This window comes from Pristiophorus japonicus, chromosome 5 (genome assembly GCF_044704955.1).
Source record: "Pristiophorus japonicus isolate sPriJap1 chromosome 5, sPriJap1.hap1, whole genome shotgun sequence".
NCBI classification, from domain to species: Eukaryota; Metazoa; Chordata; class Chondrichthyes; family Pristiophoridae; genus Pristiophorus; species Pristiophorus japonicus.
This window is the reverse complement of record NC_091981.1, coordinates 81,116,573-81,135,415: the sequence shown is the minus strand read 5'-3', so window position 1 is coordinate 81,135,415 and position 18,843 is coordinate 81,116,573. Positions and strand designations below refer to the sequence as shown.

The following is an 18,843-nucleotide window of genomic DNA, read 5'->3' as shown; positions in this document are numbered from 1 at the left end:
TACACCGCTTTGGCTACTGTTGAGGGGGATGACTCATCAGGGGAGGGCAGCAGCAGCCAAGTTCATGGCACCGTGAGTGGCTCTGCTGCACAGGAGGGCAGGAAAAAGAGTGGGAGAGCGATAGTGATAGGGGATTCAATTGTAAGGGGAATAGATAGACGTTTCTGCGGCCGCAACCGAGACTCCAGGATGGTATGTTGCCTCCCTGGTGCAAGGGTCAATGATGTCTCGGAGTGGGTGCAGGACATTCTGAAAAGGGAGGGAGATCAGCCAGTTGTCGTGCTGCACATTTGTACCAACGACATAGGTAAAAAAAAAAAAGGGATGAGGTCCTACGAAACGAATTTAAGGAGCTAGGAGCTAAATTAAAAAGTAGGACCTCAAAAGTAGTAATCTCGGGATTGCTACCACTGCCACGTGCTAGTCAGAGTAGGAATCGCAGGATAGCGCAGATGAATACATGGCTTGAGCAGTGGTGCAGCAGGGAGGGATTCAAATTCTTGGGGCATTGGAACCGGCTCTGGGGGAGGTGGGACCAGTACAAACCGGACAGTCTGCACCTGGATAGGACCGGAACCAATGTCCTAAGGGGAGTGTTTGCTAGTGCTGTTGGGGAGAAGTTAAGCTAATATGGCAGGGGGATGGGAACCAATGCAGGGAGACAAAGGGAAACAAAATGGAGACAGAAGCAAAAGACAGAACGGAGATGAGTAAAAGTGGAGGGCAGAGAAACCCAAGGCAAAAAACAAAAAGGGCCAATGTACAGCAAAATTCTAAAGGGTCAAAGTGTAATAAAAAGGCAAGCCTGAAAGCTCGGTGCCTCAATGCGAGGAGTATTCGGAACCCAGGAGAGGGCTCTGAGCTAGTTAGAGTGGGTGAGAGCGCAGATGAACAGGACCCCAAGAAAGAATGCAAAAGGCAGAAGGCAACAGAGCAGAGTAGCACTGGGGTAAGTGTAAACCACAAGGTGACAGGAAGGGTCAATATGTATGAATATAAAGGGGCTGCAGGAGGAGTCAAAACTAAAAATCATGGTTTAAAAGCTAGTATTAAAACACCTAAACGCTCGCAGCATTCAAAATAAAGTAAATGAGTTGACGGCACAAATCATTACAAATGGGTATGATTTGGTGGCCATTACAGAAACGTGGTTGCAGGGTGGCCAAGACTGGGAATTAAACATACAGGGGTATCTGACAATTTGGAAAGATAGACAAGAAGGGAAAGGAGGTGGGGTAGCTCTGTTAATAAAGGATGATGTCAGGGCAGTTGTGAGAGATGATACTGGCTCTAATGAACAAAATGTTGAATCATTGTGGGTGGAGATTAGAGATAGTAAGGGGAAAAAGTCATTGGTGGGCATAATTTATAGGTCCCCAAATAATAACTTCACGGTGGGGCGGACAATAATCAAGGGAATAATGGAGGCATGTGAAAAAGGAATGGCAGTAATCATGGGGGATTTTAACCTACATATCGATTGGTTAAATCAAATCGCACGGGGTAGCCTGGAGGAGGAATTCATAGAATGCATACGGGATTGTTTCTTCGAAAAGTATGTTACAGAACCTACAAGGGAGCAAGCTATCTTAGATCTGGTCCTGTGTAATGAGACAGGAATAATAAACGATCTGTTAGTAAAAGATCCTCTCGGAATGAGTGATCAACAATGAGTTGAATTTGTAATACAGATTGAGGGTGAGGAAGTAGTGTCTCAAACGAGCGTACTATGCTTAAACAAAGGGGATTACAGTGGGATGAGGGCAGAGTTAGCTAAAGTAGACTGGGAACACAGACTAAACGGTGGCACAATTGAGGAACAGTGGAGGACTTTTAAGGAGCTCTTTCATAGTGCTCAACAAAAATATATTCCAGTGAAAAAGAAGGGCGGTAAGAGAAGGGATAACCAGCCGTGGATAACCAAGGAAATAAAGGAGAGTATCAAATTAAAAACCAATGCGTATAAGGTGGCCAAGGTTAGTGGGAAACTAGAAGATTGGGAAAATTTTAAACGACAGCAAAGAATGACTAAGAAAGCAATAGAGAATTACGAAAGTAAACTTGCGCAAAACATAAAAACAGATAGTAAAAGCTTTTACCGATATATAAAATGGAAGAGAGTGACTAAAGTAAATGTGGGTCCCTTAGAAGATGAGAAGTGGGATTTAATAATGGGAAATGTGGAAATGGCCGAGACCTTCAACAATTATTTTGCTTCTGTCTTCACAGTGGAAGACACAAAAACCATGCCAAAAATTGCTGGTCACGGGAATGTGGGAAGGGAGGACCTTGAGACAATCACGATCATTAGGGAGATAGTGCTGGACAGGCTAATGGACTCAAGGTAGACAAGTCCCCTGGTCCTGATGAAATGCATCCCAGGGTATTAAAAGAGATGGCGGAAGTTATAGCAGATGCATTCGTTATAATCTACCAAAATTCTCTGGACTCTGGGGAGGTACCAGTGGATTGGAAAGCAGCTAATGTAACGCTTCTGTTTAAAAAAGGGGGCAGACAAAAGGCAGGTAACTATAGGCCGGTTAGTTTAACATCTGTAGTGGGGAAAATGCTTGAAGCTATCATTAAGGAAGAAATAGCGGGACATCTAGATAGGAATAGTGCAATCAAGCAGACGCAACATGGATTCATGAAGGGAAAATCATGTTTAACTAAGTTACTGGAACTCTGAGGATATAACGAGCATGGTGGATAGAGGTGTATCGATGGATGTGGTGTATTTAGATTTCCAAAAGGCATTCAATAAGGTGCCACACAAGAGGTTACTGCAGAAGATAAAGGTACATGGAGCCAGAGGAAATGTATTAGCATGGATAGAGAATTGGCTGGCGAACAGAAAGCAGAGAGTCGGGATAAATGGGTCCTTTTCAGGTTGGAAATCGGTGGTTAGCGGTGTGCCACAGGGATCGGTGCTGGGACCACAACTGTTTACAATATACATAGATGACCTGGAAGAGGGGACAGAGTGTAGTGTAACAAAATTTGCAGATGACACAAAGATTAGTGGGAAAGCGGGTTGTGTAGAGGACACAGAGAGGCTGCAAAGAGATTTAGATAGGTTAAGCGAATGGGCTAAGGTTTGGCAGATGGAATGCAATGTCGGAAAATGTGAGGTCATCCACCTTGGGAAAAAAAAAACAGTAAAAGGGAATATTATTTGAATGGGGAGAAATGACAACATACTGCTGTGCAGAGGGACCTGGGGGTCCTTGTGCATGAATCCCAAAAAGTTAGTTTGCAGGTGCAGCAGGTAATCAGGAAGGCGAATGGAATGTTGGCCTTCATTGCGAGAAGGATGGAGTACAAAAGCAGGGAGGTCCTGCTGCAACTGTACAGGGCATTGGTGAGGCCGCACCTGGAGTACTGCATGCAGTTTTGGTCACCTTACTTAAGGAAGGATATACTAGTTTTGGAGGGGGTACAGAGACGATTCACTAGGCTGATTCCGGAGATGAGGGGGTTACCTTATGATGATAAGATTGAGTAGACTGGGTCTTTACTCGTTGGAGTTCAGAAGGATGAGGGGTGATCTTATAGAAACATTTAAAATAATGAAAGGGATAGACAAGATAGAGGCAGAGAGATTGTTTCCACTGGTCGGGGAGACTAGAACTAGGGGGCACAGCCTCAAAATATGGGGGAGCCAATTTAAAACCGAGTTGAGAAGGAATTTCTTCTCCCAGAGGGTTGTGAATCTGTGGACTTCTCTGCCCAAGGAAGCAGTTGAGGCTAGCTCATTAAATGTATTCAAATCACAGATAGATAGATTTTTAACCAATAAGGGAATTAAGGGTTATGGGGAGCGGGCGGGTCAATGGAGCTGAGTCCACGGCCAGATCAGCCATGATCTTTTTGAATGGCGGAGCAGGCTCGAGGGGCTGGATGGCCTACTCCTGTTCCTAATTCTTATGTTCTTATCAGATAAGAGGTTACTGCACAAGATAATAGCTCACGGGGTTGGGGGTAATATATTAGCACGGATAGAGGATTGGCTAACTAACAGAAAACAGAGAGTCGGGATAATGGGTCATTCTCGGGTTGGCAAACAATGACTAGTGGGGTGCCGCAGGGATCGGTGCTGGGACCTCAACTATTTACAACCTGTGTTAACAACTTGGATGAAGGGACCGAGTGTAATGTAGCCAAGTTTGCTGATGATACAAAGATGGATGGGAAAGCAAATTGTGAGGAGGACAAAAAAATTTGCAAAGGGATATAGACAGGCTAAGTGAGTGGGCAAAAATTTGGCAGATGGGAGTATAATGTGGGAAAATGTGAGGTTATCCACTTTGGCAGAAATAATAGAAAAGCAAATTATAATTTAAATGGAGAAAAATTGCAAAGTGCTTCAGTACAGAGACCTGGGGGTCCTTATGCATGAAACGCAAAAAGTTCGTATGCAGGTACAGTAAGTAATCAGGAAGGCAAATGGAATGCTGGCCTTTATTGCAAGGGGGATAGAGTATAAAAGCAGAGAAGTCCTGCTACAACTGTACAGGGTATTCGTGAGGCCACACCTGGAGTACCGCGTACAGTTTTGGTCTTCGTATTTAAGGAAGGATATATTTGCATTGGAGGCTGTTCAAAGAAGGTTCACTAGGTTGATTCCGGAGATGAGGGGGTTGACTTATGAGGATAGGTTGAGTAGGTTTGGCCAATACACACTGGAGTTCAGAAGAATGAAAGGTGATCTTATTGAAACTTGTAAGTTAATGAGGGGGCTCGACAAGGTAGATACAGAGAGGATATTTCCACTCATAGGGGAAACTAAAACTAGGGGACATAGTCTAAAAATAAGGGGCCGCCAATTTAAAACTGAGATGAGGAGAAATTTCTTCTCTCAGAGGGTTGTAAATCTGCGGAATTCTCTGTCCCAGAAAACTGTGGAGGCTGGGTCATTGAATGTATTTAAGACGGAGAGAGACAGACTTTTGAGCAATAAGGGAGTAAAGGGTTATGGGGAGCGGGAAGGGAAATGGAGCTGAGTCCATGATCAGATCAGCCATGATCTTATTGAATGGCGGAGCAGGCTCGAGGGGCCAAATGGCCTACTCCTGCTCCTATTTCTTATGTTTCTTATTTTTGGCGGAAAGCCAACCGGCGAAAATTTCCACTCCATTTCACAAAGAGTTCTGCCGGCAGTTTCGAAATACTGCTGGGAAGCAGAGCACCACCAAAAAAAACGCTACCGCCCAAGTTTGGACTCAGCAGTGACCCGTAGGTAAGACTGAAAAAAAACGCCCACGAAAAGCAGCCGGAGCTGGGCGGTAGGTAAGTAGCCCTCCAAAAAAAGGTAAGTTAAAGTGTTTTTTTATATTTATTTTAAAATTCTTTGACAGCGATTAAGTTGAAAAGAGTCCCAAGAATGTTTTGAGTTTTTATTTTATATTGTTTGGAAAAAATATTTTGAGTGTTTTCCCTCCAACCCACAGGCTTGGTCCAAATTTGAGTAATTACCCTCCATTTTGATTAAAAACCGCCCAAATTGCATGTCCCATTTTTCTCGCCGGGCGGTATTTTTTCTTTTCCTTGTGCAATTTTTCACCGGCATTAATTTAAGAATCTTAGCAATCTTGTGGGTGGCAATCTGGCAGTGGCAGATTTTATGGAAATTCTAGTTCTTTATATCTGTATCGAATGTAAAATTGGATTATTTTGTATATTTCTACTTTTAACTGTCCTAGATCCAGATTAGAAATTACCTCCTAGAGCATTAAATGTATGACCAAACTCACCTTTTATAATGGGCTCAATTTTCCCCAATTATCAGTGCTGTTTTCTTGGCGTGCACTGTTTTTTCTAGAGTAAATTAAAATCTCCAAGTTTCCCCAAAGTTTCTGCACCAGCGTAATTCACTTAGGTACGATTTTTTTAGGCTCCGATTTTTTTTTTTACCTTATTGGGGGCGTAACCCACCATCTGCGCCAATTCTGGCCATTTAAGCAAATTTGGCCAACTACAATTTTTGTTAAGACGGTATATGTGACCACTCTGAAAAACCTCTGGGTTAACTAAATCAGCGCAGGTAAGAGAATCAGCGCAGAAGATCCAGTCCCACGGCTGGGACAGCAGTGACAGGGAGGGAGAAAAAGGCGGGGGTGGGCATTCGATCAGGGCTAGGAGCAGCACCGGCTCCGGGGGAGAGAGGCCTTTCAGCCTGGGCTAGAAGCAGCACCAGGCACCGGCTACGGGGTGGGGGGGGGGGGGACGGGGGGGGGGGGGGGGGGGGGGGGAGGCCTTTCGGCCTGGGCTAGGAGCGGCACCAGCTCCGGGAGGGAGGGAGGCCTTTTGGTCTGGGCTAGGAGCGGCACCAGCTCCGGGAGGGAGGGAGGCCTTTTGGTCTGGGCTAGGAGCGGCACCGGGCACCGGCAAGGCTTTCCAATTCATACAGTTTACAGGATAGACTTTTGGCACAAAGACTCTTTAATGGCCCAGAAATTCCTCTCAAGGTTTTCCCGCAGGCAATTGCCTCCTCGCTGGAGAATGTTTACGAATCTACCTGGTGGTCTAGGAGGCGCCCTGGATTCTCTTCCCGCGCTGCGAAGCCCTCTCCCATCCGGACTGCTCAGCCAATCAGGTAAGTATTTCACAGGTTCCCATTAATAGCACTGAGACTCGCGTATCGACGAGTTCTCAGTGCTATTAATGGGACCAAAAACAAACACACAAAATATTAAAAAATAAAAAACAGACCACACATATTTAAAATTAATTGAAATTAAAGTTAGTAAGTCTTATGAAAATAAAATATTTTCCCGATTTTTTAAAAAAGTTTTTTTAATTATGGTTAAAAATAAATTTACCATAGTGGGGAGGGTTTTTAACAATAAAATGTGTTTATAATTTAATTTTATCGTGTTTTTGTATGTTTTAAAACACTTACGCCTGTAAAAGTAGGCTATGCGCAAAATTTTTGAGGACATTTGCTGGGCAAGATATGCATAAATCCCGCAATCTTGCCCAAGAAATATCCTCGCTCCAGAGATGTCTACAATCTGTCAGCTTGACAGATCGGAAAAACGGTTTTCAGCACATGCGTACTGCGCGCTGAAAACCAACTTTTCTGATGCCTTCCCGGGTCCGTAGAAACTTCGTACAGGCCCGGGACGTCGGAATTTCTACCCCAATATTTTCATGTTGGTAAGCTGCTGCCTTAAATAGCTGCAATGTGAAAGATGTTTGTGTAGGTTGCTGTGAGCTGGCCAGAATGTCTTGTATGTTTCACTTTCCAGCCTCAGCCCGCAGTATGTCCCTCATTACCCTGGCAACCCGATCTTTTTGGCACACATCTTAGGCTCCACCCACAGAGCTTAAGGACAATGTGCGCCTGGTCACATTCACAAGTTAACATAGAGAAACGTTCAACTTTTTTGGGGCGTAGTCGAGCCCCAAAAAAACGGGCGTAACTCTTCAAATATGCCAAAAAATTGCATTGGGGAAAATTGAGCCCATAGTTTTTAGTTATAGGACAATGGCATGCAATTGAAATTTTAACAAATTAACCAGACATTCATTGATCTATTAGTTAATATAACATTTAAATAATTATCCAAGTCTATAAGTGAGCTAGGGTGATAAGAAATCTGTTTTGACATCTGTGGTGAGCAAGCATAGAAATGCTTGTTGAAACAAAGGCTAAATGTACAAGCAGCAATAACTATCATATAGAAATTACAGTAGTGGCTTGGGGCTCAATTTTGCCCACTAGAGATTTCAGGGGTACTTATTAGAGGTGCGGCAGTTTTCCACGCGTGGAAGTGCGCTAAAAATCTTCGGGCCGATTTTGGCCGCTGTCCCAGGTCTCCGAGCTGCTGGCGTAGCGTGGCGACTGGATCTGTGGGCGGAGCCAGTGTCCTGCGCTGAAAATAGTGCTGGGACGCTGGACATGCGCAGTAGGATCGGGATTGCCGTGATCGCGCATGCGCAGTAGAATCAGGTCAGCCTCCCTATTCTTTGCCGCGTTTCTGCCCAGCCCAGCCCAGCCTCTCCCTCCACCCTTCTCTTCAGTCTCCCGATACTTTGCCGTGTTTCTGCCCAGCCAGCCCAGCCACTCCCTCCACCCACCCCCACTTCGCTTCAGCCTCCCGATGCGTCTTTGCCGGCCGCCCCTTTCCCAGGCCGAATAGCCTCCCTTCCATAGAAACGTAGAAAGTAGGTGCATGAGTAGGCCATTCGGCCCTTCGAGCCTACACCGCCATTCAATAAGATCATGGCTGATCATTCCCTCAGTACCCCTTTCCTGCTTTCTCTCCATACTCCATGATCTCTTTAGCCGTAAGGGCCATATCTAACTCCCTCTTGAATATATCCAATGAACTGGCATCAACAACTCTCTGCGGCAGGGAATTCCACAGGTTAACAACTCTCTGAGTGAAGAAGTTTCTCCTCATCTCAGTCCTAAATGGCCTACCCCTTATCCTAAGACTGTGTCCCCTGGTTTTGGACTTCCCCAACATCGGGAACATTCTACCCACATCTAACCTGTCCAGTCCCGTCAGAATCTTATACGTTTCTATGAGATCCCCTCTCATCCTTCTAAACTCCAGTGAATAAAGGCCCAGTTGATCCAGTCTCTCCTCATATGTCAGTCCAGCCATCCCTGGAATCAGTCTGGTGAACCTTTGCTGCACTCCCTCAATAGCAAGAACATCCTTCCTCAGATTAGGAGACCAAAACTGAACACAATATTCCAGGTGAGGCCTCACCAAGGCCCTGTACAACTGCAGTAAGACCTACCTGCTCCTATACTCAAATACCCTAGCTATGAAGGCCAACATACCATTTGCCTTCTTCACCGCCTGCTGTACCTGCATGCCAACTTGCAATGCCTGATGAAACATGACACCCAAGTCGCGTTGCACCTCCCCTTTTCCTAATCTGCCGCCATTCAGATAATATTCTGCCTTCGTGTTTTTGCCCCCAAAGTGGATAACCTCACATTTATCCTCATTATACTGCATCTGCCATGCATTTGCCCACTCACCTAACCTGTCCAAGTCACCCTGCAGCCTCTTAGCTCACAGCTCACACCGCCACCCAGTTTAGTGTCATCTGCAAACTTGGACATATTACACTCAATTCCTTCATCTAAATCGTTAATGTATATTGTAAAGAGCTGGGGTCTCAGCACTGAGCCCTGCGGCACTCCACTAGTCACTGCCAGCCATTCTGAAAAGGATCCATTTATCCCGACTCTCTGCTTCCTGTCTGTCAACCAGTTCTCTATCCATGTCAGTACATTACCCCCAATACCATGTGCTTTGATTTTGCATACCAATCTCTTGTGCGGGACCTTGTCAAAAAGCCTTTTGAAAGTCCAAATACACATCCACTGGTTCTCCCTTGTCCACTCTGCTAGTTACATCCTGAAAAAATTCCAGAAGATTCGTCAAACATGATTTCCCTTTCATAAATCCATGCTGACTTGGACCGATCCTGTCACTGCTTTCCAAATGCGCTGCTATTTCATCCTTAATGATTAATTCCAGCATTTTCCCCATTACTGATGTCAGGCTAACTGGTCTATAATTACGCGTTTTCTCTCCCTCCTTTTTTAAAAAGTGGTGTTACATTAGCTACCCTCCAGTCCATAGGAACTGATCCAGAATCGATAGACTGTTGGAAAATGATCACCAATGCATCCACTATTTCTAAGGCCACTTCCTTAAGTACTCTGGGATGCAGACTATCAGGCCCCGGGGATTTATAGGCCTTTAATCCCATCAATTTCCCGAACACAATTTCCTGACTAATAAGGATATCCTTCAGTTCCTCCTTCTCACTAGACCCCCTGTCCCCTAGTACATCCAGAAGGTTATTTGTGTCTTCCTTCGAGAAGACAGAGCCAAAGTATTTGTTCAATTGGTCTGCCATTTCTTTGTTCCCCATGATAAATTCACCTGAATCCGACTGCAAGGGACCTACGTTTGTCTTCACTAATCTTTTTCTCTTCACATATTTATAGAAGCTTTTGCAGTCAGTTTTTATGTTCCCTGCAAGCTTCCTCTCGTACTCTATTTTCCCCTTCTTAATTAAACCCTTAGTCCTCCTCTGCTGAATTCTAAATTTCTCCCAGTCCTCAGGTTTGCTGCTTTTTCTGGCCAATTTTTATGCCTCTTACTTGGTTTTAACACTATCCTTAATTTCCCTTGTTAGCCACAGTTCAGCCACCTTCCCCGTTTTATTTTTACTCCAGACAGGGATGTACAATTGCTGAAGTTCACCCATGTGATCTTTAAATGTTTGCCATTGCTTATCCACCGTCAACCCTTTAGGTATCCTTTGCCAGTCTATTATAGCCAATTCACGCCTCATACCGTCGAAGTTACCTTTCCTTAAGTTCAGGACCCTAGTTTCCGAATTAACTGTCATACTCCACCTTAATAAAGAATTCTACCATATTATGGTCACTCTTCCGCAAGGGGCCTCGCACAACAAGATTGCCAATTAGTCCCTTCTCATTATACATCACCCAGTCTAGGATGGCCAGCTCCCTAGTTGGTTCCGCGACATACTGGTCTAGAAAACCATCCCAAATACACTCCAGGAAATCCTCCTCCACCGCATTGCTACCAGTTTGGTTAGCCCAATCAATATGTAGATTAAAGTCATCCATGATAACTGCTGTACCTTTATTGCACACATCCCTTATTTCTTGTTTGATGCTGTCCCCAACCTCACTACTACTGTTTGGTGATCTGTACACAACTCCCACAAGCGTTTTCTGCCCTTTGGTATTCCGCAGCTCCACCCATACCGATTCCACATCATCCAGGCTAATGTCCCTCCTTACTATTGCATTAATTTCCTCTTTAACCAGCAACACCACCCCGCCTCCTTTTCCTCTCTGTCTTTCCTTCCTAAATGTTGAATACCCCTGGATGTTGAGTTCCCAGCCTTGGTCACCCTGGAGCTATGTCTCCGTGATGCCAATTACATCATATCCATTAACCGCTATCTGCGCAGTTAATTCGTCCACCTTATTCCGAATACTCCTTGCATTGAGGCACAGAGCCTTCATGCTTGTCTTTTTAACACACTTTGCCCCTTTAGAATTTTGCTGTAATGTGGCCCTTTTTGTTTTTTGCCTTGGGTTTCTCTGCCCTCCACTTTTGCTATTCTCCTTTCTATCTTTTGCTTCTGCCTCCATTTTATTTCCCTCTGTCTCCCTGCACAGGTTCCCATCCCCCTGCCATGTTAGTTTAACTCCTCCCCAACAGCACTAGCAAACACTTCCCCCCAGGACATTGGTTCCAGTTCCTTCTGCACCACTCCTCAAGCCACGTATTCATCTGAGCTATCCTGCAATTCCTACTCTGACAGGCCGGCCCGCTGCCTTCCCCGGCCGAGTTCAATTCAAGGTAAGATTTACTGCAATTATTTATTTGTTATTCAATTGTTTACCTGAGTTCTTTATTTTTATTGAGTTATTTCAATTTTTATTTGTAATGTTTGGTGCTTGGATGCAGGTCCTTACTTACTTACCAGCGCCAATTTCGTAACTGCCCGCAGGGTTTTTCAGAGCTGGCCACATACGCTGACCCAAGTGGATCTGGAGTAACTTTTAGCCGGCCAGAATTGCCTAAATGGCCAAAACTGGCGTAAGTGCCTGGGAACACCTGCTTTTGAAAAAAAAACCTGAACTAAAAAAGAAATCATACTTAACTGAGTTACTCTGGAGCAAGTTGATTGGGGAAAATAGGGTTTTTTAAACTTACGCCAGAAAAACCAACTTACTCCAAAAAAATTGGAGCAAGTCATGTCCAAAATTGTGCCCTTTGAACCTATCAAAGCACACAATTCTAGTCTACAGGCATTCTATATTGAAGCATCAAGAGACACTTTTGTTAAAAAGGACAGCCCCTCATTTTATATGGCATCCACTTTAAAATCAATTGGAGGGAAAAAAAGAAAGAAAATATATGCTCAATTAAACAAGGGTCATTAGAAAGCGCATTGTAAAGTACAGTCAAAGTAAATCCAGCACGGTTTGTACATTTGAAAGTATTCAGGATGATATAATTCATTTGTAGCATTAGGTAATGAGGGAGGGGGAATTTTTAACTTCACCATCTGTGCGGTAACCTGGCAGAGCAGATCGGCCAACCATTGTAAAATCTGTCCGATATTCGTTCCATTGAAATCAACATAATGAAATTTGGTCTGGTTCTAACAAGGGGTGATCCACTTCTGCGGGTTACTGCTTAACTGACGAAGTTGAAAATGACCCCATGTTTACTAATGCCTATAGAAAGAGGGAAAAATATTTTTTTTTCCCCTATATAAGAAATAGAAGCAGGAGTAGGCCATTTAGCCATTCGAGCCTGCTCCGGCATTCAATAAGACCATGGCTGATATTCTAACTAAATACCATCTTTCTGCACTATCCCGGACTGAAAGCCAATAGATCCCCTGGACCTGATGGCCTAGGGTTTTGAAAGAGGTGGCTATAGAAATAGTGGATGCATTGGTTGTCATCTTCCAAAATTCCAGATTCTAGAACAGTTCCCGCAGATTGGAAGGTGGCAAATGTAACCCCACTATTTCAGAAAGGAGGGAGAGAGAAAACAGTGAACGACTGACCAGTTAGTCTGATATCTGATAGGGAAAATGCTAGAATCCATTATTAAGGATGTGGTAACAAGGCCTTAGAAATTAATAAGAAGATTGAGCAGAGTCAACATGGATTTATGAAAGGGAAATCATGTTTTGAGATGGTAACTAACAGAATAGATAAGGGGGAACCAGTAAGTGTGGTGTATTTGGATTTTAGAAGGCATTTGATAAGGTGCCAGACAAGAAGTTATTAAACAAAATTAGGGCTCATGAGATTGCGGGCATGGATTGAGGATTGGTTAACGGACAGACAACAGAGAGTAGGAATAAACGGGTCATTTTCAGGTTGGCAGACTAGTGGGGTGGTGCAAGGATCGGTGCTTGGGCCTCAGCTATTCACAATATATATATTAATGATTTGGATGAGGGAACCAAATGTAATATATCCAAGTTTGCTGATGATACAAAGCTCGTGTGAATGTAAGTTGTGAGGAAGATGCAAAGAGGCTTCAAGAGGATATAGACAGGCTAAGTGAGTGAACAAGAACATGACAAATGGAATATAATGTGGAGAAATGTGAAGTTATCCACTTTGGTAGGAAAAATAGAAAAGCAGAGTATTTTTTAAATCTTCAGGGATTGGAAAATGTTGGTGTTCAGAGGGACCTGGGTGCCCTTGTACACAAATCACTGAAAGTTAACATGCAGGTATAGCAAGCATTAAGAAAGCAAATGGCATGTTGGCCTTTATTACAAGAGGATTTGAGTATAAGAGTAAAGACATCTTGCTGCAATTATATAGGGCCCTGGTGAGACCACACCTGGAGTATTGTGTACAGTTTTGGTCTCCTGTCCTAAGGAATGATAGACTTGCCATAGAAGGAGTGCAACAAAGGTTCACCAGACTGATTCCGGGGATGGAGAAATTGTCCTATGAGGAGAGATTGAGTAGACTAGGTCTATGTTCTCTAGAGTTTAGAAGAATGAGAGGTGATCTCATTGAAACATACAAAATTCTTACCGGGCTTGATAGGGTAGATGCAGGTAGGATGTTTCCCCCGGCTGGGGATTCAAAAATCAGGGGACTTAATCTCAGAATAAGGGGACGGCCATTTAGGACTGAGATGAGGAGAAATTTCTTTACTCAGAGAGTGGTGAATCTTTGGAATTCTCTATCCTAGATGGCTGTGGAGACTCAGTCGTTGAGTTTATTCAAGACAGAGATCGATAGATTTTTGGATATTAAGGGAATCAAGGGATATGTGAATAGTGCAGGCAAGTGGAGTTAAGGTAAAAGATCAGCCATGATATTGAATGGCGGAGTAGACTCGAGGGGCCAAATGGCCTACTCCTGCTCCTATTTCTTATGTTCTTATCCCCATATCCCCATATCCCTTGAATATACTCAATAACTGAGCTTCCTCAGCCCCGAGGTAGAGAATTCCAAAGGTTCACCACCCTCTGAGTGAAGAAATTTCTCCACATCTCAGTTTATTTGTGCGGGTCCCTTTAAATTTGCTGCGTGGCCGCACATGCGCAGTTTCTCTTCCCGGGGCAGGAGCTGGTGAGGGGCCTGCACGGGACCTCGCGACTGGTGCGCAGCCACACACCTTAGGGGGAACATTGGTGTGCGGCCCTCAACAGCTCACCAAAACTTGTTAAGTGGCCCTCAACCCCAAATAATTTCCCACACCTGTTCTTACCTCTCAATGCCTTGAACGTTGGAATACTGTAACAAATGAGGTGCAATGTTGCTTCCACCATTAGGTCTGTTGAACTTTGAACACAGAGGTAAAATATTAAGTTTGCACACGTGTCTGAAACTGTAAAAAATGTAGCTTTTAAAACCACTTATTTAAAACCACTTATTAATGAAATAAAGTGATTACATAATATAGTTTTATAAATTGGAAAAAACATCATGGGGCAGAAATTCCGAGGCGGGCTTCCCACGGGCAAATCAAGAAAAAATAGAAATAAAATGCGCAATTGCCTGAAGCTGCTGCGCCTGCTGAAACTCCTGATCCACAGGCCTCCTCTCCCTGCGACGCGCAGCGCGTGCACGTCGGGATGTCCGCAGGAGTCACAGGTACACTCAATCACAGGTAAGTATTTTCTCATTCATAGTAACAGGAGATTCGTAAGTTACGAATCTCCTATTACTATGAATGAGAACAACCCCAAAACGCACAAACACTACATAAAACATTTAAAAAACACCTCACACAATAAACTAATAGAAATTAAAAATGTTACACGTTTTTTAAAGAAAAAAAATTCCCGATTTTTAAAAAAAAGTTAGGGTTAGGGTTTAAAATAACATTATTTGAGTGGGCAGGGTTTTAACATAAATGTGTCTTTTAAATTTTTATTTTAATCATGTTTTTTCTATGTTTTTAAACTCTTACGCCTGTAAAAGTAGGCTATGTGCCTGCTTTTTCGGACGCAAGAGTTTTGAGGACATTTTCCGGGCAAGCTATGGGTAAATAGCCCAAACTTCCACGTACAAATGTCCTCGCTCCCAATCTGCGGATCATCTGTCAAGCTCCAGCTTGACAGATCGGAAAAGCCGGTTTTCAGCGCAGAAACTTCGTATGGACCCGGGTCGCCGGAAATTCTGGGCCCATGTTTTATTGGGAGGGGAAGTTAAATTAACAAGTCAACATAAAATACCACATAACATAAATTTAACTTCATGGTGCGAGACATGTGACGTCTATGCTTAAAAACATTCCAGTAGACCCAATACTTTCAGGAAATTTGGTTTGAGGCTAATTAGGGTGCGGGACAATAAATTTTGCACGAGAAATGGTTTGAGTCTGCAGCCACAAAATTCATCAGCTGGGCCCCGATTGTGAAGCGGTGCATGAAGGGAGGCATTTCACACCTCTCTTGGGGCGCTAGGCCGGCTGAGCAACTGGAAATCCTGAGCTAAAGAGTCGGCCTCAGAGTGCCCCAAGGGAGGCTTGCTTCCATGGGGAAAAAAATCACCAAAAAATCCACAAAAAACATTCCCAATGTCTTGCTCACCCCACAAACATAAATCGCAAAAAGGAAAAAAAAAACAATCACATTTACCTGATGTATTCATTCTTTCCCTCACCGCCACCAGAATAGCTCTGACCTCCCGCTTTCCCAGACGGTCCCATTGGGGCGCGCTACTCTGCAAACAAATTTCAGCACGGTGTCGCAACTGGAGGCGTTGTACACTGGCTGGACTCTCCCGGGCAGTACCGCTCCACGCCGGCACACTGAATGTGCCGGGCTGCACCAATGCTGAAGCTCGTGGCTCCAACCACTTTAACGCCCCTATTCCGACCCTTTCCAAGGGCACCAAACCACCAAATTTCTATCCCTCAGTACCTGAAAAGTTATTTTTCAGTATTTTACATACTCACCCACTCTTCTAGTAAGTCAAAACAAAGGTTGTTTTCACTCGTTCCCAAATTCAGAACACCCTAAAGGAGAAGACAAAAATATATATTTTTCATGGTGTTCTTGCAGATGTAAATGCACATAAAATCACCGATCACCAGTCCTGGAAACAGTCCCAAAAAGAACAACCTTTAAATCATGCCTGTGTGATCTAATCATCTAATTCATGATATATTTTAATTGTATAGTCAACAACAATTGCGATGTGCCTGGTAAACTAATTGCTAATTCGATTATGTACCCTTTCTGAAGGAAAATTGTAGCTTCTCTAGATAACAAGGAAATATATGTAAACTGATGTTCTTTGTTGGATGCAACAGTAGCTAAATTGTATCAAAATTAAGATAGCAGTGAAATGCAGAAATGGCTCTAGGATATCCTTGAGTAGAGATGGCCATTAATCAAAATTGGCAAGAGTTAACTATACAAATAGCTGAGCCAGCTACTGTGTTTAGAGGGAAGAGAAGTTTCAGCACAACACTTCTGTTCTTTAGGTCAGGTACTAATAATTTGTTCTTGATCTGTTATAATACAACTTGCATTTATATAGTGTAATTAACATTGTAAAATGTCCCAAGGTGCTTCACAGGAGCGTAATCAGACAAATATCGATACCGAGCCTATACTCCCCTATTGCTGCATCCAATTGTTTTTTTAATGAATACAAGGTTTTCGCCTCCACATTCTATCCCAAAGTCGATTGCAAGTATTGATCATTGTGTGAAAAATAACCCACCTTTAACACATTAAAACATCCCAAGGTGCTGCCTGAAAACATAATCAGACAAAATTTGACACCAAATTACACAAGGAGATATTAGGCCAGGTGACCAAATGTTTAGTCAACAAGATAGGTTTTTAAGCAGCACTTTAAATGGACGAGAGAGAGATAGAAGGGCGAAGAGGTTCAGGAAGGAAACGCCAGAGCTTAGGGCGAAGACAGATGAAGGCATAGCCACCAATAGTGGGGCGAAGGAAGTGGGGGTGCACAAGAGGCAATTAATTAAACAAGCAGTTAATTAAATAAATCTGGACTAAAAGCGAGCATCAGTAATTGTGATTGTGAAACTATTGGAATATCATAAAAACCCATCTGGTTCACTAATGTCCTTCAGGAAAGGAAAACTGCCATCCTTACCCGGTCCGGCCTATATGTGACTCCAGACCCACAGCACTGTGGTTGACTCTTAACTGCCCTCTGAAATGGCCTGGTAAAGCCACTCAGTTGTATCAAACCGCTAGTAAAAACAATAAGAATGCAACCAAACAGGCCACCCAGCATTGACCTAGGCACTGGATTCAGACACAGCAAAGGCACACCCAGCCCAATCAAGCCTGCAAAGTCCTCCTCACTAACATCTGGGGGCGTGTGCCAAATTCGGGAGAGCTGCCTCACAGACTAGTCAAGCAAAAGTCCAACATAAGCATATTCACATACCTTTCAGCCAACGTTCTAGATTCCTCCATCACTATCCCTGGGTATGTCCTATCCCACTGGCAGGACAGACCCACCTGAGATGACGGCACAGTGGTATACAGTTGGGAGGGAGTAGCCCTGAGAGTCCTCAACATGGATTCCTGACCTCATGAACTCTCATGGCACCTACTGTCCTCCCTCAGCTGATGAAATCAGTACTCGTCCATGTTCAGCACCATTTGAAAGAAGGACTGAGGGTAGCAAGGGCACAAAACATACTCTGGGTGGGGGACTTCAATGTCCATCACCAAGGGTGGCTTGGTAGCACCACTACTAACTGAGCTGGACAAATCCTGAAGTATGTAGCAGGCAGACTAGGCCTGCAGCAGATGGTGAGAGAACCAACACGAGGGAAAAACCTACTTGACCTTATCCTCACCAATTTACCTGTCGCAGATGCATCTGTCCACGACAGTGTTGATAGGAGTGATCATCACACAGTCCCCTCTTCACACTGAGGACATTTTTCATGGGATAGATTCAGGAGATCTAGCAGCTCAAAACTGGGTATCCGTGAAACGCCGCAGGCCATCAGCAGCAGCAGAATTGTATGCCACCAAAATCTGTAACCTCATGGTCCAGCATATCCCTCACACTACCATCACAATCAAGCCAGAGGACCAACCCTGGTTTAATGAGAAGTGCAGAAGAGGATGCCTAAAAGTGAGGTGCCAACCTGGTGAAGCTACAACACAGGACTACATGCACACTGAACAGCAAAAGCAGCATGCTATAGAGAGAGCTAAGCGATCCCACAACCAACAGATCAGGTCAAAGTTCTGCAGTTCTGTCATATCTTGTCGTAAATGGTGGTGGACAATTAAACAACTAACGGAAGGAGGAAGCTCGATAAACATCTCCATCCTCAATGATGGTGGAGCCCAGCAAGTGAGTAGCAGCCATCTTCAGCCAGAAGTGCCGAGTGGATGATCCATCTCGGCCACCTCCGGAGTTCCTCACCATCACAGAAGCCAGAGTGCTGCCAATTCGATTCACTCCGGATGAGATCAAGAAACGCTGAGCACACTGGATACAGCAAAGGCAATGGGCCCCAACAACATTTTGGCTGTAACGCTGAATACTTGTGCTTCAGAGCTAGCCACGCCACTAGCCAAGCTGCTCCACTGCAGCTAAAATGCTGGCATCAAGTGGAAAATTGCCCAGATTAGTCTAGCCACAAAAGCAGGACAAATTCAATCCGGCCAATTACCGCCCTATCAGCCTACTCTCAGTCATCAGCAAAGTGATGCAAGGTATTGTCGACAGTACTATCAAAAGGCACTTACTCACCAATAACCTGCTCACCAATGCTCAGTTTGGGTTCTGCCAGGTCCACTTGGCTCGGGGCTAAATTTTCC

The 18,843-nt window shown here is 44.1% G+C and overlaps 1 protein-coding gene across 1 annotated transcript in view; it reads right to left on the bottom strand.

The window, feature by feature from the left end:
- LOC139264386 (1-aminocyclopropane-1-carboxylate synthase-like protein 1) overlaps positions 1 to 18,843 on the bottom strand; it is an 83,323-nt gene that overhangs the window by 54,992 nt on the left and 9,488 nt on the right. The window contains exons 2-3 of the mRNA XM_070880755.1: positions 15,972 to 16,031; positions 14,277 to 14,350 (exon numbers count right to left, since the gene is read on the bottom strand). Coding sequence (XP_070736856.1) covers positions 14,277 to 14,350; positions 15,972 to 16,031 — 134 coding nt within the window. The remainder of the gene's footprint in view (positions 1 to 14,276; positions 14,351 to 15,971; positions 16,032 to 18,843) is intronic.